This window comes from Chelmon rostratus, chromosome 22, assembly GCF_017976325.1.
Source record: "Chelmon rostratus isolate fCheRos1 chromosome 22, fCheRos1.pri, whole genome shotgun sequence".
Lineage (NCBI taxonomy): Eukaryota > Metazoa > Chordata > Actinopteri > Chaetodontiformes > Chaetodontidae > Chelmon > Chelmon rostratus.
This window is the reverse complement of record NC_055679.1, coordinates 6,959,864-6,977,346: the sequence shown is the minus strand read 5'-3', so window position 1 is coordinate 6,977,346 and position 17,483 is coordinate 6,959,864. Positions and strand designations below refer to the sequence as shown.

The window sequence follows — 17,483 nt, the reverse complement described above, 5'->3', positions numbered from 1 at the left end:
ATGGAGATGGTTCATCCCGGACGCAGGGCGCGCATGTAGTCCCACACAGCTGCATGACAACCAGCTCTGTCCTCCCTCCAAAGTAAAAACGGTACGAACGAGCAAAGAGCGTTTCAATGCTGTGAAATCACCAACATGTCAAGTACCAGCTGTGTGATGAGTGAACCAAACGGTCGGACATCGGTCTCTTTATCTCCGTCACTCAGGCTTGAACAACATCGATCTGATCAAACATCTGAAGAAAAGTTCATTTCATGTGATGAACTTTGTTTCAGCATCAGCTCCGGACACAAAAAGCCAAACTTCAACAATCCAAACAGCCGAGCTGAGAGCCCCACGCAGAGCAACGTGCCCTGGTGTGGTTACACCTGTGCGTCATGACGCCCTGACGTCCGCAGCTGAGACTTCCATCGTCTCCATGGCGCTCAAGAAAAGCATTTTTTAGCATTTTTTGTTTTTGGCCCAGTCACCATTTTGTTTTTCTAATTTCGATGCAAATTTTCCAACTTTTTCATCCTCTCAAACCAAAATAACTGTTTTGAAAGCGCAACACTAATTGTTCTCACATTCCACACGTGTCCCGGAATATTTCAGACTTTCTGTCCATTAAAAAAATATTTTTCACCTTTAAATTCAAAGTCACTCTGATTTCTGTACTGATGAAGCCTTTAATGCTTTTAAAGAGACGAATCAATGACTCAGTGAGAAGGCAACTGATTTAAAAAACAAAATGGAAAAGGTGTCTTACCGGCACGGTTGTCCAAGTCGGGGTCGTCTCCCCCCTCGATGGTCCTCGGTCTCTTCGGGGCCATTTCCAAGATCCTCGGTTTTCCTCAATAATCCGACGCTTTTGTTCTTCAGCAGGTTTTGTTCAGCAGCAGCTGTTTTTCTAGCTTCAGTTGTCCAGCAGAGATCTCTTTCCACAGTTTGGGTTAACAGCAAGTCTCCTTGTGTCAAAGGCCAAGTGAGAAAGGGGGGGTCAGAACTGATCCGCGGCCTTTTTATACCGCAGCGGTCAGCGTTCTGTTTCCATGGCGTTCAAATGATGCGCGTGAGAGCAACACCTTCACATGACTCCCAGTGATCAGTTTGCTGTCAGTGCTGCTTTCTTGACAGTAGAGCTGCTCTGAGTTTTCTAATGAACTCAGTCCTCAGGGCTTCTCTGCACCTACAGACGCACAGTTCTCTCGTTCACCTGTTTTTCAAGACTCTACCTGCACAGAAAAACCAGCGCGTGTCACATGTCACCTTCCAGTCAGGGCTCACACACCTTTCCACAGCTTGAATTGTATCTGGACTTAATTTATCCTGTGGCACAAAGAAAACCTGTCAGCCACCTGACATTAGAGCGGATGCTGCGCTGTTTAGGCCTCAATTTGCCGGATGTAGAACTTTGTAAAAACTGTTTCATGTGTCCACATCGAGAGCTGAAGTGCATCCTGACAGCTGCATTTGTTATTTTAGAGGTGTGACAGATGGATGTCTTCATCCACCTGCTTATAGATTGTTTGGCCATCCAATCACCATAGAAATGGAGTTAGATTAGGTAGGACTAGGCAACACATCGAAACAGCCACTTTTTCATTCCTACACAGGAAATAAAACACTGAAATATCCTTGAGCAGCTACCCCCGACCTCTCTGTGGAGAGAAGCAAAAGTAGAACTCCCAGCTGATTGGTCTCCATACAAAGTCTCACAGTGACCTCATGTGTCTGATAAGGGGAACTGCAGTTTGGAGCCAAAAATCAGCCCTCAGTCGTCTTTGCTTTCCTGTCTGTTGACTCAGAGTGAAGCAGCAGTGCAACTTAAACAGTGAACAAAAAGGAGACAGAGGCAAGAGCAGAATACCTTAAATTCATTTACTTAAATTAAAAAATGTACATCACATTATCCTTTACAATAGACGTCTTTTAAAAACTCAGTGGTTTTTGTTTTCTTCACTGTACATTTCAATCATTTGTATACAAATTCCTCCTCTCAAAGGGAAAAAAAAAGAGGAAGTCATTATAGCGACTGTCACAGATGACAAATTAATTCCTCATTGTAATGACTGCAGTGTTTCCCAGTTACACTTGGGCTTCAATTTGCAATTCACTGGCTGCACCAAGTCTGAAGAGTGATGTCTCAGTCCATAAAACAGGACTGAATCCTTGAGTTTTTTTTTTTTTTGTATTTAACTTTTTATATTCTTATCAGTTACATCAGTCAGATAAAGGCTGTTTGCAGCCTCGACACAATTCATTTGTACACTGTCCAATTAAGCCAGGAGCCCTGGTACAGTTTGCATTGTACACTCAGTGTGGATCCCTTGAAATGCTCTTGGAAAACCCTTAATTAACATTTACACACAGTTAGAGGAAGTACAGATTTAATACGACAGCGAGGACACCAGTTTAAACGAGGGGACCTGGAGAGGACAACACCACTGTTTTTGACGAGGTTCCAGTCACCTGTACCAGCAGTCATTATGTGCAGCTTACCATTCGTAACATTAAACGAGTATTTCGACATTCAGGGAAATCTGTTGATTTGCTCTCTTGCTGAGTTCGATGAGAAGATTGATGCCATTTTAACAATAATATGATACCACTGTTTTTTCTGTTTTTAGTGGCCTTTATTGTACATTATTTCCCATAAGACCTAGACCATCGCAGGTTAAAAGTGTGGGAGTTGTTTGTTGCTCATAAAGTAATCATTGTTTACTAAACTAATTTGATTCAAATATGATCATGAAGGTTTCACACACATGGTCAAGACATCTGATGTTTGTGCTTAAGTGCATTTAAACAGTGGTGAAATTACTTAGATTAGAAAAAACTGAACCAAAGTGACTTAATCTCTGACATGAACTGCAAAAGAAGATTTGAATCAGCACCATAATTCATAATTTCCAGCTCTACAGTAAATATCTGCATACAGCCTGGAGGCGGCTTGTCTGGTTCTGTCCACAGGTAACACAATCTGTGCTAAGCTAAGCTAAGCTAAGCGGCTGCTGGCATTAGCTTCTTTACTTTATTTAGCGTCCAGGCGTGTTTGGTATCAAACTTCTCATCTCGCTCTCGGCCAAAATGTCGCACCGTTCCTTTGACATTTGCAGGATGCCTTTTCTCCAAAGTGCCTTGCGAAAAATATGAGTGCACACATTTTATTTAATTTAAAAAAAACAACGTGAATCAAACTTTTGTTTTATTTCCACCTTTCTCGTCACTCTTCAAGTCACAATGGACAAACTAAAGGTCAAAAACACTGATGTTGCCCTTTCAGTCCACCATGACCATCTCTGCTCTGCATGAAGCCTGTGTTTCACTGCTAACGACACTACACTGTAACCAAGTACTGGGATGTTGGATATGACAATTTACATGCTGTATGAGGTTTAAAATACTGCTCTTGTTGTCACTATGATTTCAGTTTCCTATTGGTTAAAGGTGAGCAGAAATAGTCATGTGAGTGGTGCAGAGCCAATGAGAGCTGAGACGTTAATTCAAGAACAGCAGTCCAGTCTTCATAACTCCGGAGTCAAAGGAATTCAAACTGGGTTAAGAAAAAAAACAAATTACAAATTAATTTGTACAACCTTCTGTAAACATGAGCGTAGGCAGAATATGGCAGACAGAAAATAAGATTTGGCAAAAGAAAAAAATAATTACCCTAGACATTTAGAACATGATACATTCTGTGCTTTATCTGAGAGCAGCCTGGTTGAGGTCTCCCAGACCCACCCGAGAGCTGGTTTTCAGAGTTAACAGATTACAAAAGGCTTCAGGTAAAAGCTGCAAGACTACAACGAGCCATCTGATCACACAGTGAGACAGCGTTCATTACTTTACTGATTTCACCTGCTCTAACATCCAACAGGTTTCCCCGCTTCATGGATCAAATTCATTCTGAAAACAAAAATAGAAAATCCATGTCAGGGAAGGCGGCCTGTTAATAACAGGCCGAATCATACAAATGGACATCAAAGGAAAACATCCATTTGAAACTGGTCTGAACTAGAAATAACGTGGTTGGTTGAACTGGTCCGTTGCTTCTCGAGCAACTTCATATCCAGCTCAGCTGATTTCAATTGGCAATGATGAGAAGAGGGCTTTGATGGACTTTCAGAGACACCTTGACATTTTTAGTCTGAAGAGAACAGAAAATAATCCTCATGAAAGACTGTCCAGTGAGTGAAAAATGACCAGAATTAAAGTAAATACTGAAATGTCAAGGTCTCCCTTCTAACAGTGTTTTGTAAGATTTACAGGGGAACTGAAGCTTGTGCTGCGGGGCACACAGCAAACAAGCGCTGGAGGGTGGAAAAGCTACTCTACTGTCTCTCATACTGAAACCTGAAGAGAAGTCATGACCTTTAGTCCCATATGCTACCTCCATTCATCTCCCAAAACACACTGAAGCGTCTGGTGAGGTTTGGCATTTTATTTCTGCACATCGAACCATTCTGCGAGAGTAAAGACCAGCTTTATTCCTGCGAACGGTCTCTTAAAATAAAGTGACGTTGAAGTATTCTGTTCAGTCTGGAACGTCCACATACCTCACAGGCTACTGTGAAATAAGCTAATAAAGAGAAAAGGAACTAATTTTAGGATGTCTTCATAGCTCATAATCCTGGCTTTCAGAAAAAAATGGACTGACACTAACAAAACCAGAATTTATATTACTGCGTGTGCATCGTCAGCCTGACCAGCTGTGCATATATGCAAGTGAGATTACCCAATCAGAGGGAGACATGTTGAATGGGTATTTCTGCACTCTGTGGGTGCTCAGGCTTCAGTTTATAATTCAAATGCAGAAATACGTCAACATTCTCATGTTTGAGGCGCTGTGATGCGAAAGTAATGTCAGCGGTTTCGTTTTCAAGTCAAAGTACCTTCTTCTCTGGTCAGCATGACGGTTGTCTGGCTGGCTGCGGCACACATCGATGTGGTACTGACACGATGTGCTTGGACCGCATTTGTGCTGCACTGACAACTGCGGGATGTGACCTGCGCTGGCTCACGTGGTCAGACGAAAGAGAAACACCACAGGACGTGACGGGCGGCTTTGGAGCTATTTGCTAACACTGACCGTAGATTCCAGCTTAACTAGTGAGCATGTCAAGTAACTGCAACATAAATGTCAGGAATTCCAGTTAACATCCAAATAAAGTGCAGGGAGAATACCACTGATGGAAAAAAAAAATCTCTCTCTGTATGTACAGATTGTGCCTTGAAAAGAGAAGCTTGACACGGGAGGCTATGTTCTCCGCTGTGACACAGCTACAAATGGCAGTCAGTGTTTGAAGCATCTAACAGTGCTTGTGCTCTCGTCTCTGCAGCTCCAGGACCGCCAGTTACTCATCCCAAAGGCTGTTTGTTACAAAGACATTTTTCAAAAGAAAGGCATTTTTCGAAAGGAAACAAACAAAAAAAAAAACCCTACACGTTTCACATACGCACATTTACAAACACTGAAGCGGATGCTGAACGCGGCGGCGCACATTTTCTGTTTGTTAAAGACAAAGACGACTAAAACGCACCGGCGCTGCTGAACTGTGGGTCTAGAAAGAAGAGGAAAAAAATCAGACAGCAGCAATGTAAACTAACATAAAGGCTTTGCGTCAGTCGAATGGTGATCTGACATTTTCACAGCTAATGCACATTTAAAAAAAAAAAAAAAAAAACACTGACCACACTCACACTATAATTTTGTTGGGCTATGCCAGGAGGCACCGATCAGCCGGGTCACGGTTTAAATATTTCAACATTAATGGTTGTTTTTGCACTGATTTCTAGCTAAAACTTACAGATTTGTTCCTACAGATGTCTGGCAGTTGAAAGAACCTGTTGTTTATCTTCTAGTTGTTCCGTGATATCCGTTTCACAGTCGGGACGTGCACTTCTTGAAAGTTGTCCTACCACAATAAAAGTTACTCCACTGACTGAGGGGTAAAGAGAAAAATAGAGCCACTTGACGCAATTTAAGCGCTTAAAATTGGCCCACACACACTCACACATGCAAACACAGAAACAAGTGAGTCAGGAAACCAGTCAGTCGGGTGGGAGAGGAGAACCAGCCCCCTCGCCAGCCTTCTGCTGATTGATAAAAACCACACGGATCCTCACTCCTCCCACGAGCAGTTGGCGGATTTTGTTCATTATCCGACACCCACAAAACGTGTGTTGTAACTAATAGCTAATCCCATCTATGCACACATGTAGCTGACATGCCCGCACACCCCCTCCAGCGTGACCTAAACAGGAAATCCACCAATCAAAGCTGGCCGACGACCATCGATCAGGAAGCCGATGCCCATCACAAGAGGAGGAGCAGAGCAGAGGAGTGTGGTGTTCTTCTTTTTCTTTCTTCCAGTCCAGTTGAATTTCAGGATGCCCACTCTCCCTAGACTTTAGCCCCAGTATGGAGATGTGTTGCTGGGATGCAGGCTGTCTAGAGCTCTGCGCTGGCTGGTGGCTTGGTGGTGGTCATGATCTTCATGTACTGGGTAAAGATGGCCTCGAAAGCCTCGTCTCTGTGGATCATGGCACCAAACACCAATGGCTGTAGGAAACAGAAATGTTTGGACTTTAATACTGTTCATCTCATGTGCGTATTTTAGCCACTACTTACAGAGGTTTCTAACCTGATATCAAGTGGCTTAAAAAAAAAAAATATATATATATATTAATTGCAAGCTCAAACAGCAAGTTGCCATTATCTTAACGCTAAGTAAATAATGAACAAACTTGCAATCACAAATAGATGAAAATGCCATTGAAGAGAACAGCAGTTCATAATTAGAGACATTCCAACATGTGAAATAGTAATGAAAGGTTGTTAACCAAGGAACAGAACATTACGTCTCCATGCTTATTATTACTTGAGCTTCACTGTGCAGTGTGACTATGTGCAGAGGTTGATATTGGAAGTCTGTTCTGTACCTTCTGAGTGGAAGGAGTGGCTATAGAGATACCCATCCCACTTCCTGGTAGGACTGACAGCACTTTGTACTGGAGGGGGTCAGAAAAACAAAAGGGGTATTATTATTATTATTATTTTTTTTTTTTAATTGCACATAAACATACAATGAGGTACAACTTTGTAATTTCATAATCAACGTAATCAAAAATTCATGAGTTTTCCACCTTTATTCAAACTGTCTGTGTTTTAGAGTGGTTACCTTCTGGATGTCAGTGATGTCCACCAGCTTGATAACTTTATTCTTCTTGGAGGAGCTGGATCTGGAGCTGGAGCTCTCAAAGCACAGGTAACTGATGGACAGAGAGAGAGAGAAAACTGCTTGCTGAAAAGGGTCTGGAGGAAAAACAAGCAGGCAGGCAAAACAGACGACAAAGCGAATGGACTTCCTTGTCAGTTAGAGATACTCTCAGGAGGAGGGCTGTCCTACTGGATCCACTGTTGACTGACTGACACAGAGACAGGGAGGGGGAGACATACAGCTCTGAGTAAAGAATCTTTTCAGGTAGTTAAAACCACAAACCCACTGGCCTAAATTGTTAGCTGCTCCTCCCCTCTCTGCCACCTTTAAAGAGTAGCTTCTTTTTCTCTCATGCAGTCAGAGGTTTACTGATAAAAGATGTCCTCCTGGGAGAAGATGCCACACTTACTTCTCTGTGACATAGAGCACTCCATTCCTGATGTAGTCCGTGGGCATCTTCCTGTCTCTGTTTATGAGGCAGCACCTCCAGCCGTTCTCACACACTGAAAGCACACAGGACAGAGAACAGTGAGAATGTCGATTGCAGAATTACTGATAAACCTGAAGAACGGTGTATTTGTATATTTGATACACTCTAATTAAACTGGCAGATGATGGTCTTTCTTGTCCGTTTTTTTATAATGCTGCAGGAAGTCTCCTCACCCGCCAGAGGGCGCTCTGACTCCTGCAGGTTGAAGATCTCATGAAAGGCTCCCTTCTTGGTGCTGTGGGAGCGACCTGTCTCCTCCTCTCTGCTCACCCCGCATGGGACGGTGGCGAGGCTGCTCCGAGAAACCACCGGCTGAACCTGGAAAGAGATGGAGGAGGAGGAGGAGGAGGGAAAGGCAGGAAAGGAGGGGGAGAGAGGAAAAAAAAAACAGGCAGGATGACAAGAAGACGGAAGTCAAAGAAAAATCGCCATGAAGGAGACAAAAAGGGCATGTGGGAGAGGAGGAAGACAGTTAGGAGGGAAAGAAGATGGTGTGGTGATGAGGGAAAAGAGGAAGGACAGGGAAACATATTTAAAATCAAGTATCTCTAAACATTTGGTTGCACCGTCCAATGCATGTCCCCAGAGGTACTGAGAAAAGTGGCCAAAACTGAAACAGCTCAACTGTCAGTCCTGCATTATGTGCTTCTCTGCATGTGCAGCAGGCTTAGTTGTGACGTGCAAAGCAGAGAGTGAGGCCATCATTCACTCAACATACATAGCAACAGTTCAGAGGCAAAAAAATACTTGTTAGTTTGTGGAAAAGTACATAATTAGGCTAAAAATGTATCCTGATTTACATGTTTAGGTCAGAGGGATCCTTTTATTGCTCAGTCCTCTCCATACAGGTGTTTCAGTTACAGTAAAAGGGTTTAAGGCAATTAACTGACATTTAAAATAGCAAGGTTTTAGGGTTAACTACAACATGTAATGGAAAACAGGAAGAATTTATGGGCTAATGCTAAATTACAGTGGTCAAGGGGCTACTCTATGGGCACTTTAACTATTCCGTAAACACGCCACTACTTCTCACAAAGCATCTATGTCAATAGATCAAAATGTCAACAATCTGGGAACTGATGTTTAAAAGTACACGTGGATGAAATAATTCAATGTAATGTTAAAAAAAATGTATGATAACGATTAAAATCAAACCCATTTTGAGATTACAGTCGAGAAGTTATCGTGACATTTTGATCCATTCTGTCCACAAACACGGACGGCCAGTCCCGAGGTGTGTCACACATTGCACACACTCTCTCACACACACACACGCTTTGAGGTGAGCTTGCGGCACACCCAGGCGCAGTACGGGAACCAAAGGGAGACACACCAGAGTCCCTACCTTCTCAGTGCCAGAGAGCTGAGAGAGAGAAACGACAGAGTACACCTGAGACACAGCAAAGGCACACACACACACACATGCTCACACGCTCAATCCTACATGTGAGAGCGACATATATACATTTGTGGTGGTGTCCAAGGCACGCCATGACAGCGAGAGGCTGGGATGTAATGTATTATTGACAGGAGGGACGATGTTTTGATATTCTATTCATCTCTTTTTCTCTCTGTGCCCTACCACAGAGGGGGTCAGTGGTGGGAGGGCAGACTGACTCTTGCCAACATGAAAGATTCAACCTGACCTCCAGTTGAAGGATGTCTCCACCTACCACTCTCAATATGAATGTGCAAGGTCTTTACAATTTCACATTACTTGTAGATTTTTTCAAAATGATATTAAGATTAGCTTCCTTGCTGGACTAGCTCATTTGCTACTTCTATGGCAATAACCTGAATTCACATAAATTGTTGGTTACTGTAAATCCCCAGTGAACCTCAATGGTATCGGTGCAGTAACTGCTGAATGATTTACAAAACAGCTGCAAAGCCACTACAGCTATAAACTTGGTCAACATTCACTTTTCAGGTTAGCAACAGTGACGGCTTGAACAAAAACCTAGATAAGGTTGTTGAAAGTATTGATACTTCAAGACTCGTGGTCTGTGTGTGTGTTACCTGTGTGTCATTTAAGAACAACATTGAGCAGGCAGAGAGGAGGCACAGCAGGAGGAGAGACAGCAAAGAGCTGACACAGATGTGTGTAGTATGTATGTGATTCTGGCCCCTTACCCGTCGGGACACAGTAGCGTTGGTCCTCTCTTTGAGCTGAGGGTCTGTGGGAAGGCTGTTCCACACGATGTAGGGTGTGTCGTACTTGTCCCGCAGCTTCGGACAGCTCTTAAACAGGAAGTCTATGATGAAGAACTTGATACCGGCGTACAGGCCTGGAGGAGAGAGGGTAAGGAGGGGAGAAAAAAAAATGTGGAGGACGAGCTTATCGACCAAATCTTGTACAGCACTGTTGTTGGGGACAAAAGGCTGTAAAAAACTGTCACTTCCTCCTTATCTGGTACTAAAATAACTTTACTTTTCAAAGCCATTCCAGTTTCCAGTTGGCAGCCAGTGCTTGGCACTGACATTGGTCTTTACTAACCAGCCTTGAGTTATGTTGTACATGTTACAGCAGAGCAGGGTCAAATGTGGAGAACGTGTCCACATGGAGTCACTTCTCTAAAGTAACGTGCGCTAGCCAACAGCAACACACGAATAACTGTTAGAGTTACTAAACATCAAAAATGCTAAATGTGGCAGTCCACAATGACTCTGAATAGTGCACACTGACTGAAACCACAAACTTAAATTCCTCACGCCATCAAAAATACTTGTACAACCCAAATTTCAAAAACGCTGGGACGCTGTGTAAAACCCAAATAAACACAGAAAGCAGTCATTTGCAAACACAGTGTGTTAAACAACACTTTTTCAGAAGTGTTTCTGAGCCCATTTATTAATATCCTTTATACAATCCCAAGTGCTGAACCTTGCTCCATCCTTGCTTGTGAATGACTAGGCCTTTTGAGGATGCCCCTTTCATAATACAAAGCACAGGTGAAGTTAATGGGAACATTATTAGTTTTGCATCAGGACCTGATTGAAAGTTGATTTGTTAAAATTCATTTTGTGTGGAACATAAGTATTTGCACCAAATTTCAGGGCAATCTAGAAGCTGCTGAACCATTTCACTCGGAACCATGAATGTCAACCTCATGGTGGCATGAGAGGTAAAGTCAGGGGATCACCAAAGTCAGATAGTTCTTGAGACATTTCAGTGCGCACTAAAGTAGACCAGCAAACCCATCGACCAGCGTACCACAAAGCCGTGCTGCTACCTAACTCACAAATTTAGTACTGACTACTTGCAAAAACTGGTTACAGAATCCGTTCCCAGGAGATTTAACAACTCCTCTCACTTGGCCTCAGGTGACTCCAATGATTGCCATTAAAACGGCCAGCAGCACTAAAGAACCAGGTGGTATCAATGAGTTTGATCACCACCAGCCAGTTAGAAGCCCCTGCCCTCGATTCAACCCTCCTTGGATATCCCTGATCTGGATGACTGAGAATCTTCAGACATCTGGTTACACAACATCATTTTCCCTATTCCCTATGGCCTCTTGTGCCAACAACTATTTTTATTCTCTTTCAAGAATATATGAGCCAACAGTATTCTGGAGACACTTTGTGAACAAGAAATAGGAGTAACTGATTTAATCACATAGGCATGCCAATAGCCTGCAGCTGCCTCTCACAGGGAGAGGGACACAAGTGTTGTATGAATGCATTTGTTTATGTGCTGCGCAATGAATTGAGCATAAATATTTGCATTCTTTCAAAGGTCAACGCAGTTTGCACAGTACATCAGAATGATAAAGTCTGGGAGCATGTATGTCTCTCACCAATCATGAAGCCCATTAGTTTGTATGGCAGGACGCAGGAGGTGATGAAAGCCACCCACAGGCAGATGTAAAGTTTCCGGGTGCTCTCTGGCTGCACCCACATGAACAGGCTGACAGATAAATGCACACATACACACACAGAGGAGGGAGAAAAAAAACATGTAAGACAACTTAATTTAATTAGAATTATACATTAGCTGCATATTGACCACAGCAGTTAGTAAAAATCTACAGTTTTCTTTTACTCACTTCTTGATCTTCTCCAAAACGTCTGCCATCTTGCCGAACAGGTTCTGTAAGGTGAGTTTAAACAACGTATGAACCCGGTTCATTGTCTGCGTGTATTTGAGAAGCAGTGTGAGCTGTGTTGTACCTGTGCTTTTTGCGCAACGTCAAGTACAAGCTGGAACTTCTCAGATACGGTCAAGTCTTCCTTTGGAGGCTCCTGCAAAAACGAGGAGAAAAGTTAATAGGACTCTAATTTACCTCGACTCACGCACATTTCCCTGCTAACACACAGACGCAGGAAGCAGTGAAACAGGAAGTAGGAAGTTGTCCTACCATGGGTTCAGAGACCTCAGGCACAATGCTCCACTGGATCCTCCAACCTCTGGAAAACAGGAAAAAGATGTAAATAATGTACATTCTTATGAGGTGTTTGGTTCAAATGAAATGAGGACACCAAACTACTCCTCAAGCTTGAAAGCTTGAGACTTTACAAGCTTTGTCACTTTTAAGGTGACCAGGTGTCCCACTTTGATAGTCCAAGTTGAGACAAATATTCAAAACATACTAATGTGACCTCATTTCATTATGATCTCCAAAACGCCCCAGTTTAAATGAGTTTGGTGATGTTTATATGATATTATTTATATTTACAGTATGTGTTAGTGTTTCATTCATGAACATGGGCATGTGTGCATGTTTTACATCTGCCCATAATTATTGACACACACTTGCTGTAGATTCATGTTTTCATGTGGGAGGTCCCCAGTGTACAACTGTTCACCAACAGCACAGCTGTGGCCTCAGTAGTCGAGTTTAATAGGGTTTTATTACACAAAGCACACAGTAAACTGGCAGTACAGTGACCATACTGTGAGTAAAAACTGGCACAGTGGCTGCCTCTCTAATATCTGACTGTCCACTGAGGACACATGTGTTTACCTGGCGATGAGGTAATTTAAGGACAAGCGCAGGATAGCCAGGAAGAGTAACATGGGAATGGCCCAGCCATGCCAAGCAGCATTCATGTAGATCTGCAGGCAAAAGGAAACACAGCACAATACAAGGTAGGTTATCTTTTGGTTTATTGATACTTTTTTTCTTTTAGAGACGATCCGATTCATTGCTTTACAGGACTGAGGTCAGATCTATTCAAATATTTAAATTCTTTCAATCTATAATGCAGCTGATTTGTCCGTTCAATTGAATGAGTTGGTGCAATGACTCATTCGGAACGGCAGCTTATGTGTAGTCTGTATGTGTGTCTTTCATAACACCAATTTTATTGAACAGACATCTAGTCAAGAGAACTATGTGGCTTTATGTATGACAAGAAGACAAATTGATGACAAGATGAACATAAAGATTGCCTTTAATGAAGATTTAAAACACTGAGTTGGAGCATGTCATTTTGCGCCATATAATGCTGGTGGAAGAGGCTAGTAAAGCCACATGTCAACACTAGAGCGGGATCATCTCACGATAGTGAGATGGCCTTGGCAATATGGCCACAATCAATGGGCTGAAGATGATTTCGCTTAATCACTGACTGGACGTTAATGAAGATCTGATTAGGCTTCTGCAGTCTTTGGCAGAACCACTGTAATCTGTCACTGTGGAGCAGAAATTACTTTGCCATTCATTTCATCTCACTGTCATGTACAACCAAATGGGTTCATCTGCCCATTCTTTTCTGTCCAAATCAAATTAAAACACGGCTCAGTGTCACTCAGAAGTAATATTCTGTCAAATCTACAACAGTCTTATTGTGTAACTCACAACTAATTCCAGCACAAACGTCAACAATAATAAAAAAAAAAAGCACACTCACAATGAAGGCAATAGCTGAGGTGTACACAGAGTGCCAATTAGATAAGGCGGAGAGGTTCCTTAAGAAGTTGGTGACAGGTCTGGCTCCTCGCTCTAAAAAACAAGGGATATATTCAGGATGCTTTAGCACAAATACACAATTACCATATCACATTCTTTCTATCAATGCTGATTTCAAGGCAGTTGTGACTATTTTTGTTCTTCTAACGAAGGACATTCCTTTAAAAAACTGTTATGGGTGCTCAAATTGTACTTTCAGTGTATTCAAATAAAATGTTTGCTGCAAACAGCTACTCCGAAAATGAATGTTGTACTGACATCGAAGTTAAGTTTTGGCTGTGCTTCTATTTTAGTTTTCTATTTGTTTGTGTGTGTTTTGAATACTCACTGAGTCGCCTCATATTTTCTGTTAACCTGGATGGAAAACACAAAAAAGGGAACGTCAGAACAGACGCAGATGCTCACGTACTTAACTCATGTGCACACAGACGAGAAAAGGCTGCTTCATTTGCTAGAGGAGGCGGTGGCACTTTGGCCTTCATCAGCCTGCCGTGACTCATTCATCTTTGCAAAGAAGGAGAGGAAGGAGGAACAGAGAAAATAAGTGAGAAAAGAGCTTCGAACTTCCTCTGTCCACTTTGTGCAAAACAAAGCCTGATCTGAACACATCTCATCTTTCAGCGAACATACTGCAACTGAAAAATTCAAAGACACAGCTACAGTGCAACAGTATGTATAGCATGTAAAACGGCATATATTTTGATCTACACTGCACATTCAAGGTCTAAAATATGATTCTACTGTTCAGAGAAAATAAATAAATGTACCAAGTCCTGAGTCTTGACTACTGAGACACAACTAATAAAGCTGCTGATGGGCTGCACACCTTTAGTGCCCCCCAGCTGCCGTCGAGCTGTCTGACTCCACATCTCCTTGAACAACCGCAGAATCAATACCTGATGACTGACACCTCATGTTCTATTCCAGAGCCGCTCTCACCCACCTTTTAGCACTTAGCGGTTCCTCGGCCTCCACCGTACTTTCCTCCGGCTGGAAGCGGAAGTCTTCGATGTAAACCCCGAAACGTTCATACAGCCACTTCTGCAGCCGCGAACTCCAGACCTCCTTCTGCTGTTTTTCTGCTGCAGAGAACAACAGGGTGTATAGACAGAAACTTAGATTCCGTTTGTTCACCAAAGTTCACCAAATTATATCGATTTCCAACCATTTCTGTTGTCCTGCACTCAAAATAATCGAACTCTGGCGATATACTGTCATCCATAAGCATTTATCTCATGAGCAATTAGTATGACTTGTTTTGGAAAGCACTGGATCAATTAAACCTGGGAGGGAAAACTTAGTCGGCAACACTTTCCTTCCACAACTGGGGCACAGGTTGAACCACATGATACGTTGAAACAACTCGAAACAGTGTGCATGTTTTCTCTCATTTAGCGGGTGTGTCAAAGGTGTCACCCAATCAGCAGCAACATGTTTTCGAAGAGCAGTTGCTAACACAACGTTCACAAGTGTTCAATGCACTGCGGTTTCTGTTTAAATAAACATTTTGCAACATTTTGTGTGGGCCGAACGTGCTCTTCCCAATCACCGTTTCCCTGTCTGTAACAAGCTTTTAAACTATCGCAAGGTTATGATAGAATGAATACTATGTTAATTATATTCTTATTTCTTTATTTCCTTGTCTGATAAATGCATCATTAACTGGTGAGCTGGCATGGTGGTTATGCCAGGCACATGTAGCTTTAGCCTCAGTCTTTTAGCATTATATCATGTCTACATCAACCATGTGCCTATTTAAGATCTATTTACAAGCTATTTGTTTAAAACAAACCAGGCTTATTTGTGCGAGCATTAGCTTATGCTGGTCAGCTACAGCTGATAAAATCTGCTAGCGACAGCTGTCATTTCAGTTGGCCAGGCATAAGAAGTCTGTTTTTGTTTTACTGTCTGAAATCAAGGACCCATTTCTGTGGCAACAGTAATTCGGGGGCAGGAAGCTGAATAAACGACTAATAATGCAAAAGTGGCCCTGAGCAAAGAACAGTACACCGCGGCTGCTGTGGTGTAACTGTTCAGTAAACACTAACAGACACTAATTGACTGTGGTTGGACTGAGCAGCTTCCCTCTGACTAAGAGTGACTGAAGCTGAAAAAGCACCTTTTTTTTAAATGGTGTGTGTTCATCTTATCAGTGAAATCTGACTATGTAATTGTGGCAAAATGAAAGCTCTAGCAGAGTTGTTTTTCTACTGTCGATTTAATATGAACAAAAGTATTTTTTGTCCCAATGATGACATTCTGTTAGAAACCATTTTAATCTGTAGTTTACCACCACAGTCCCATTAGCCCAAATGACTCCGTTCACCCTCTCTCCTTCACCTGACTGATAACACTCACTTTCTGTCTGTCCTTTCATCCACACAAAGCAGCCCAAACACACACACACACACACTTAATCCATCCTGAAAAAAGACACCCCCACGCACCTCCGACACTAGTTAGAGCACAGCCATGTCTGCCCTAGATGAAGTGATCCACAATCGTAACCCATTTTCCAAAATTAGCCACTCTGTCTCTCCCTCCCTTTCTCTCTAAAACCACGCATGCACACGCACAAAGTCACTGGGTCATTGGAAGTCAAACTATGGCGAAAACTGTCGTTCAGCCCAAAAATAGGCAAAACACAAATTTCAGAAATACCATCTGACGATTACTGCATTAACAAGCTCCCCTCTTCCCTCACCGACGTATTTTAAAAAACACACACACTTATGTCACTGACATTGGCTGTGCAGATCTGTAGTAATGACAGCAATAAAATTAAATTTTGTTGTTGATTGCTCTTGATATAACTATCAACTTACCAGAAATCACCATGCATGTGTACACACACACACACACACACACACACACACACACACACACACACACACACACACACACACACACACACACACACACACAGCAATACATCCTACAATAACCCTGGTAAGCACGTCCAACACACTCTGTTGGCACTTGCACTGTTTCTGTCAAGCACATCCTACATCCCCACCTCCCATCTGTACACGCACACACACGAGCGCACACACACACACTCCTCTTGATTTACTCCCACACTTGCAAGACGTCAAAGTCTTCCTTCCCCACTCATTTCCTGTTAGTCTCCCTGGACTCCCTCTCTCCGGGGCTCCTACCTGTTCCATTGTTTGAGGGCGACTGCTGTTTCCGGGGAGGCTGTGGCGGAGAGTCCTCCAGCCTGGGGGGGACGGAAAGAGACAGAACTGTTAGTCTCACTTCTCAATTGTCAGAGCTGCTGTCCCACAATCTTGTAACGTTTTTTTTAAAGGTTATGAGATTGTAACACACACGAAAAAAGAAAAGAAAAAAAAAAAAGAGTTAAATAGAGCCTAATTTCCTCATCATTTCCTCAGATGCTTCAACACACAGATATGGCGGCTGGTATTTCCTTGTCCCACATCACCGTCATGGCATGGCTCGCATCTGGATTTTTCTAACAGTACATCAGTAGAACAGATGTCTTCCAACAATGAACCCAAAAAGCTTCAGAAAATCAGCAAATATTCACACTTGAGAAGCAACTGAAATTTGCCATTATTTTCTTCAAAACCATTATCAGTTATCAAAATTATTGCCTATTACTTTTCTTAACAACTAACCACTGCAGCTTTAATGACCAGACAACAATCATTGCCACTTTATACTGTACAATAATAATAATAATAGTGGAGAACATACTGATTGCAGATGCTTCCCCTGCATGAGTGGAGGTGACAATAAATTGCTTACCGAGTATGAAAATGATGTGAATCGTATGCTTTTCTGGAAAGTTGGTGTATACAGATGACAGTTAAGACCACCCAGGGGGTATCAATGTAAATTCACAACAATATT

General features: G+C 42.5%; 1 protein-coding gene across 2 annotated transcripts in view; it reads right to left on the bottom strand.

Moving 5' to 3' along the window:
* Positions 1-1,846: 1,846 nt before the first annotated feature.
* Positions 1,847-17,483, bottom strand: part of gramd4a (GRAM domain containing 4a) — a 46,672-nt gene continuing 31,035 nt past the window's right edge. The window contains exons 5-19 of one of the 2 annotated variants that reach the window (XM_041964081.1): positions 16,766-16,827; positions 14,551-14,689; positions 13,936-13,961; positions 13,549-13,640; positions 12,660-12,751; positions 12,054-12,102; positions 11,866-11,937; positions 11,742-11,785; positions 11,493-11,602; positions 9,826-9,980; positions 7,866-8,010; positions 7,612-7,705; positions 7,164-7,254; positions 6,925-6,993; positions 1,847-6,544 (exon numbers count right to left, since the gene is read on the bottom strand). In XM_041964081.1, coding sequence (XP_041820015.1) covers positions 6,434-6,544; positions 6,925-6,993; positions 7,164-7,254; positions 7,612-7,705; positions 7,866-8,010; positions 9,826-9,980; positions 11,493-11,602; positions 11,742-11,785; positions 11,866-11,937; positions 12,054-12,102; positions 12,660-12,751; positions 13,549-13,640; positions 13,936-13,961; positions 14,551-14,689; positions 16,766-16,827 — 1,351 coding nt within the window. In that variant the 3' untranslated portion in view covers positions 1,847-6,433. The remainder of the gene's footprint in view (positions 6,545-6,924; positions 6,994-7,163; positions 7,255-7,611; positions 7,706-7,865; positions 8,011-9,825; positions 9,981-11,492; positions 11,603-11,741; positions 11,786-11,865; positions 11,938-12,053; positions 12,103-12,659; positions 12,752-13,548; positions 13,641-13,935; positions 13,962-14,550; positions 14,690-16,765; positions 16,828-17,483) is intronic. The other variant, XM_041964082.1, reaches the window with a different exon arrangement.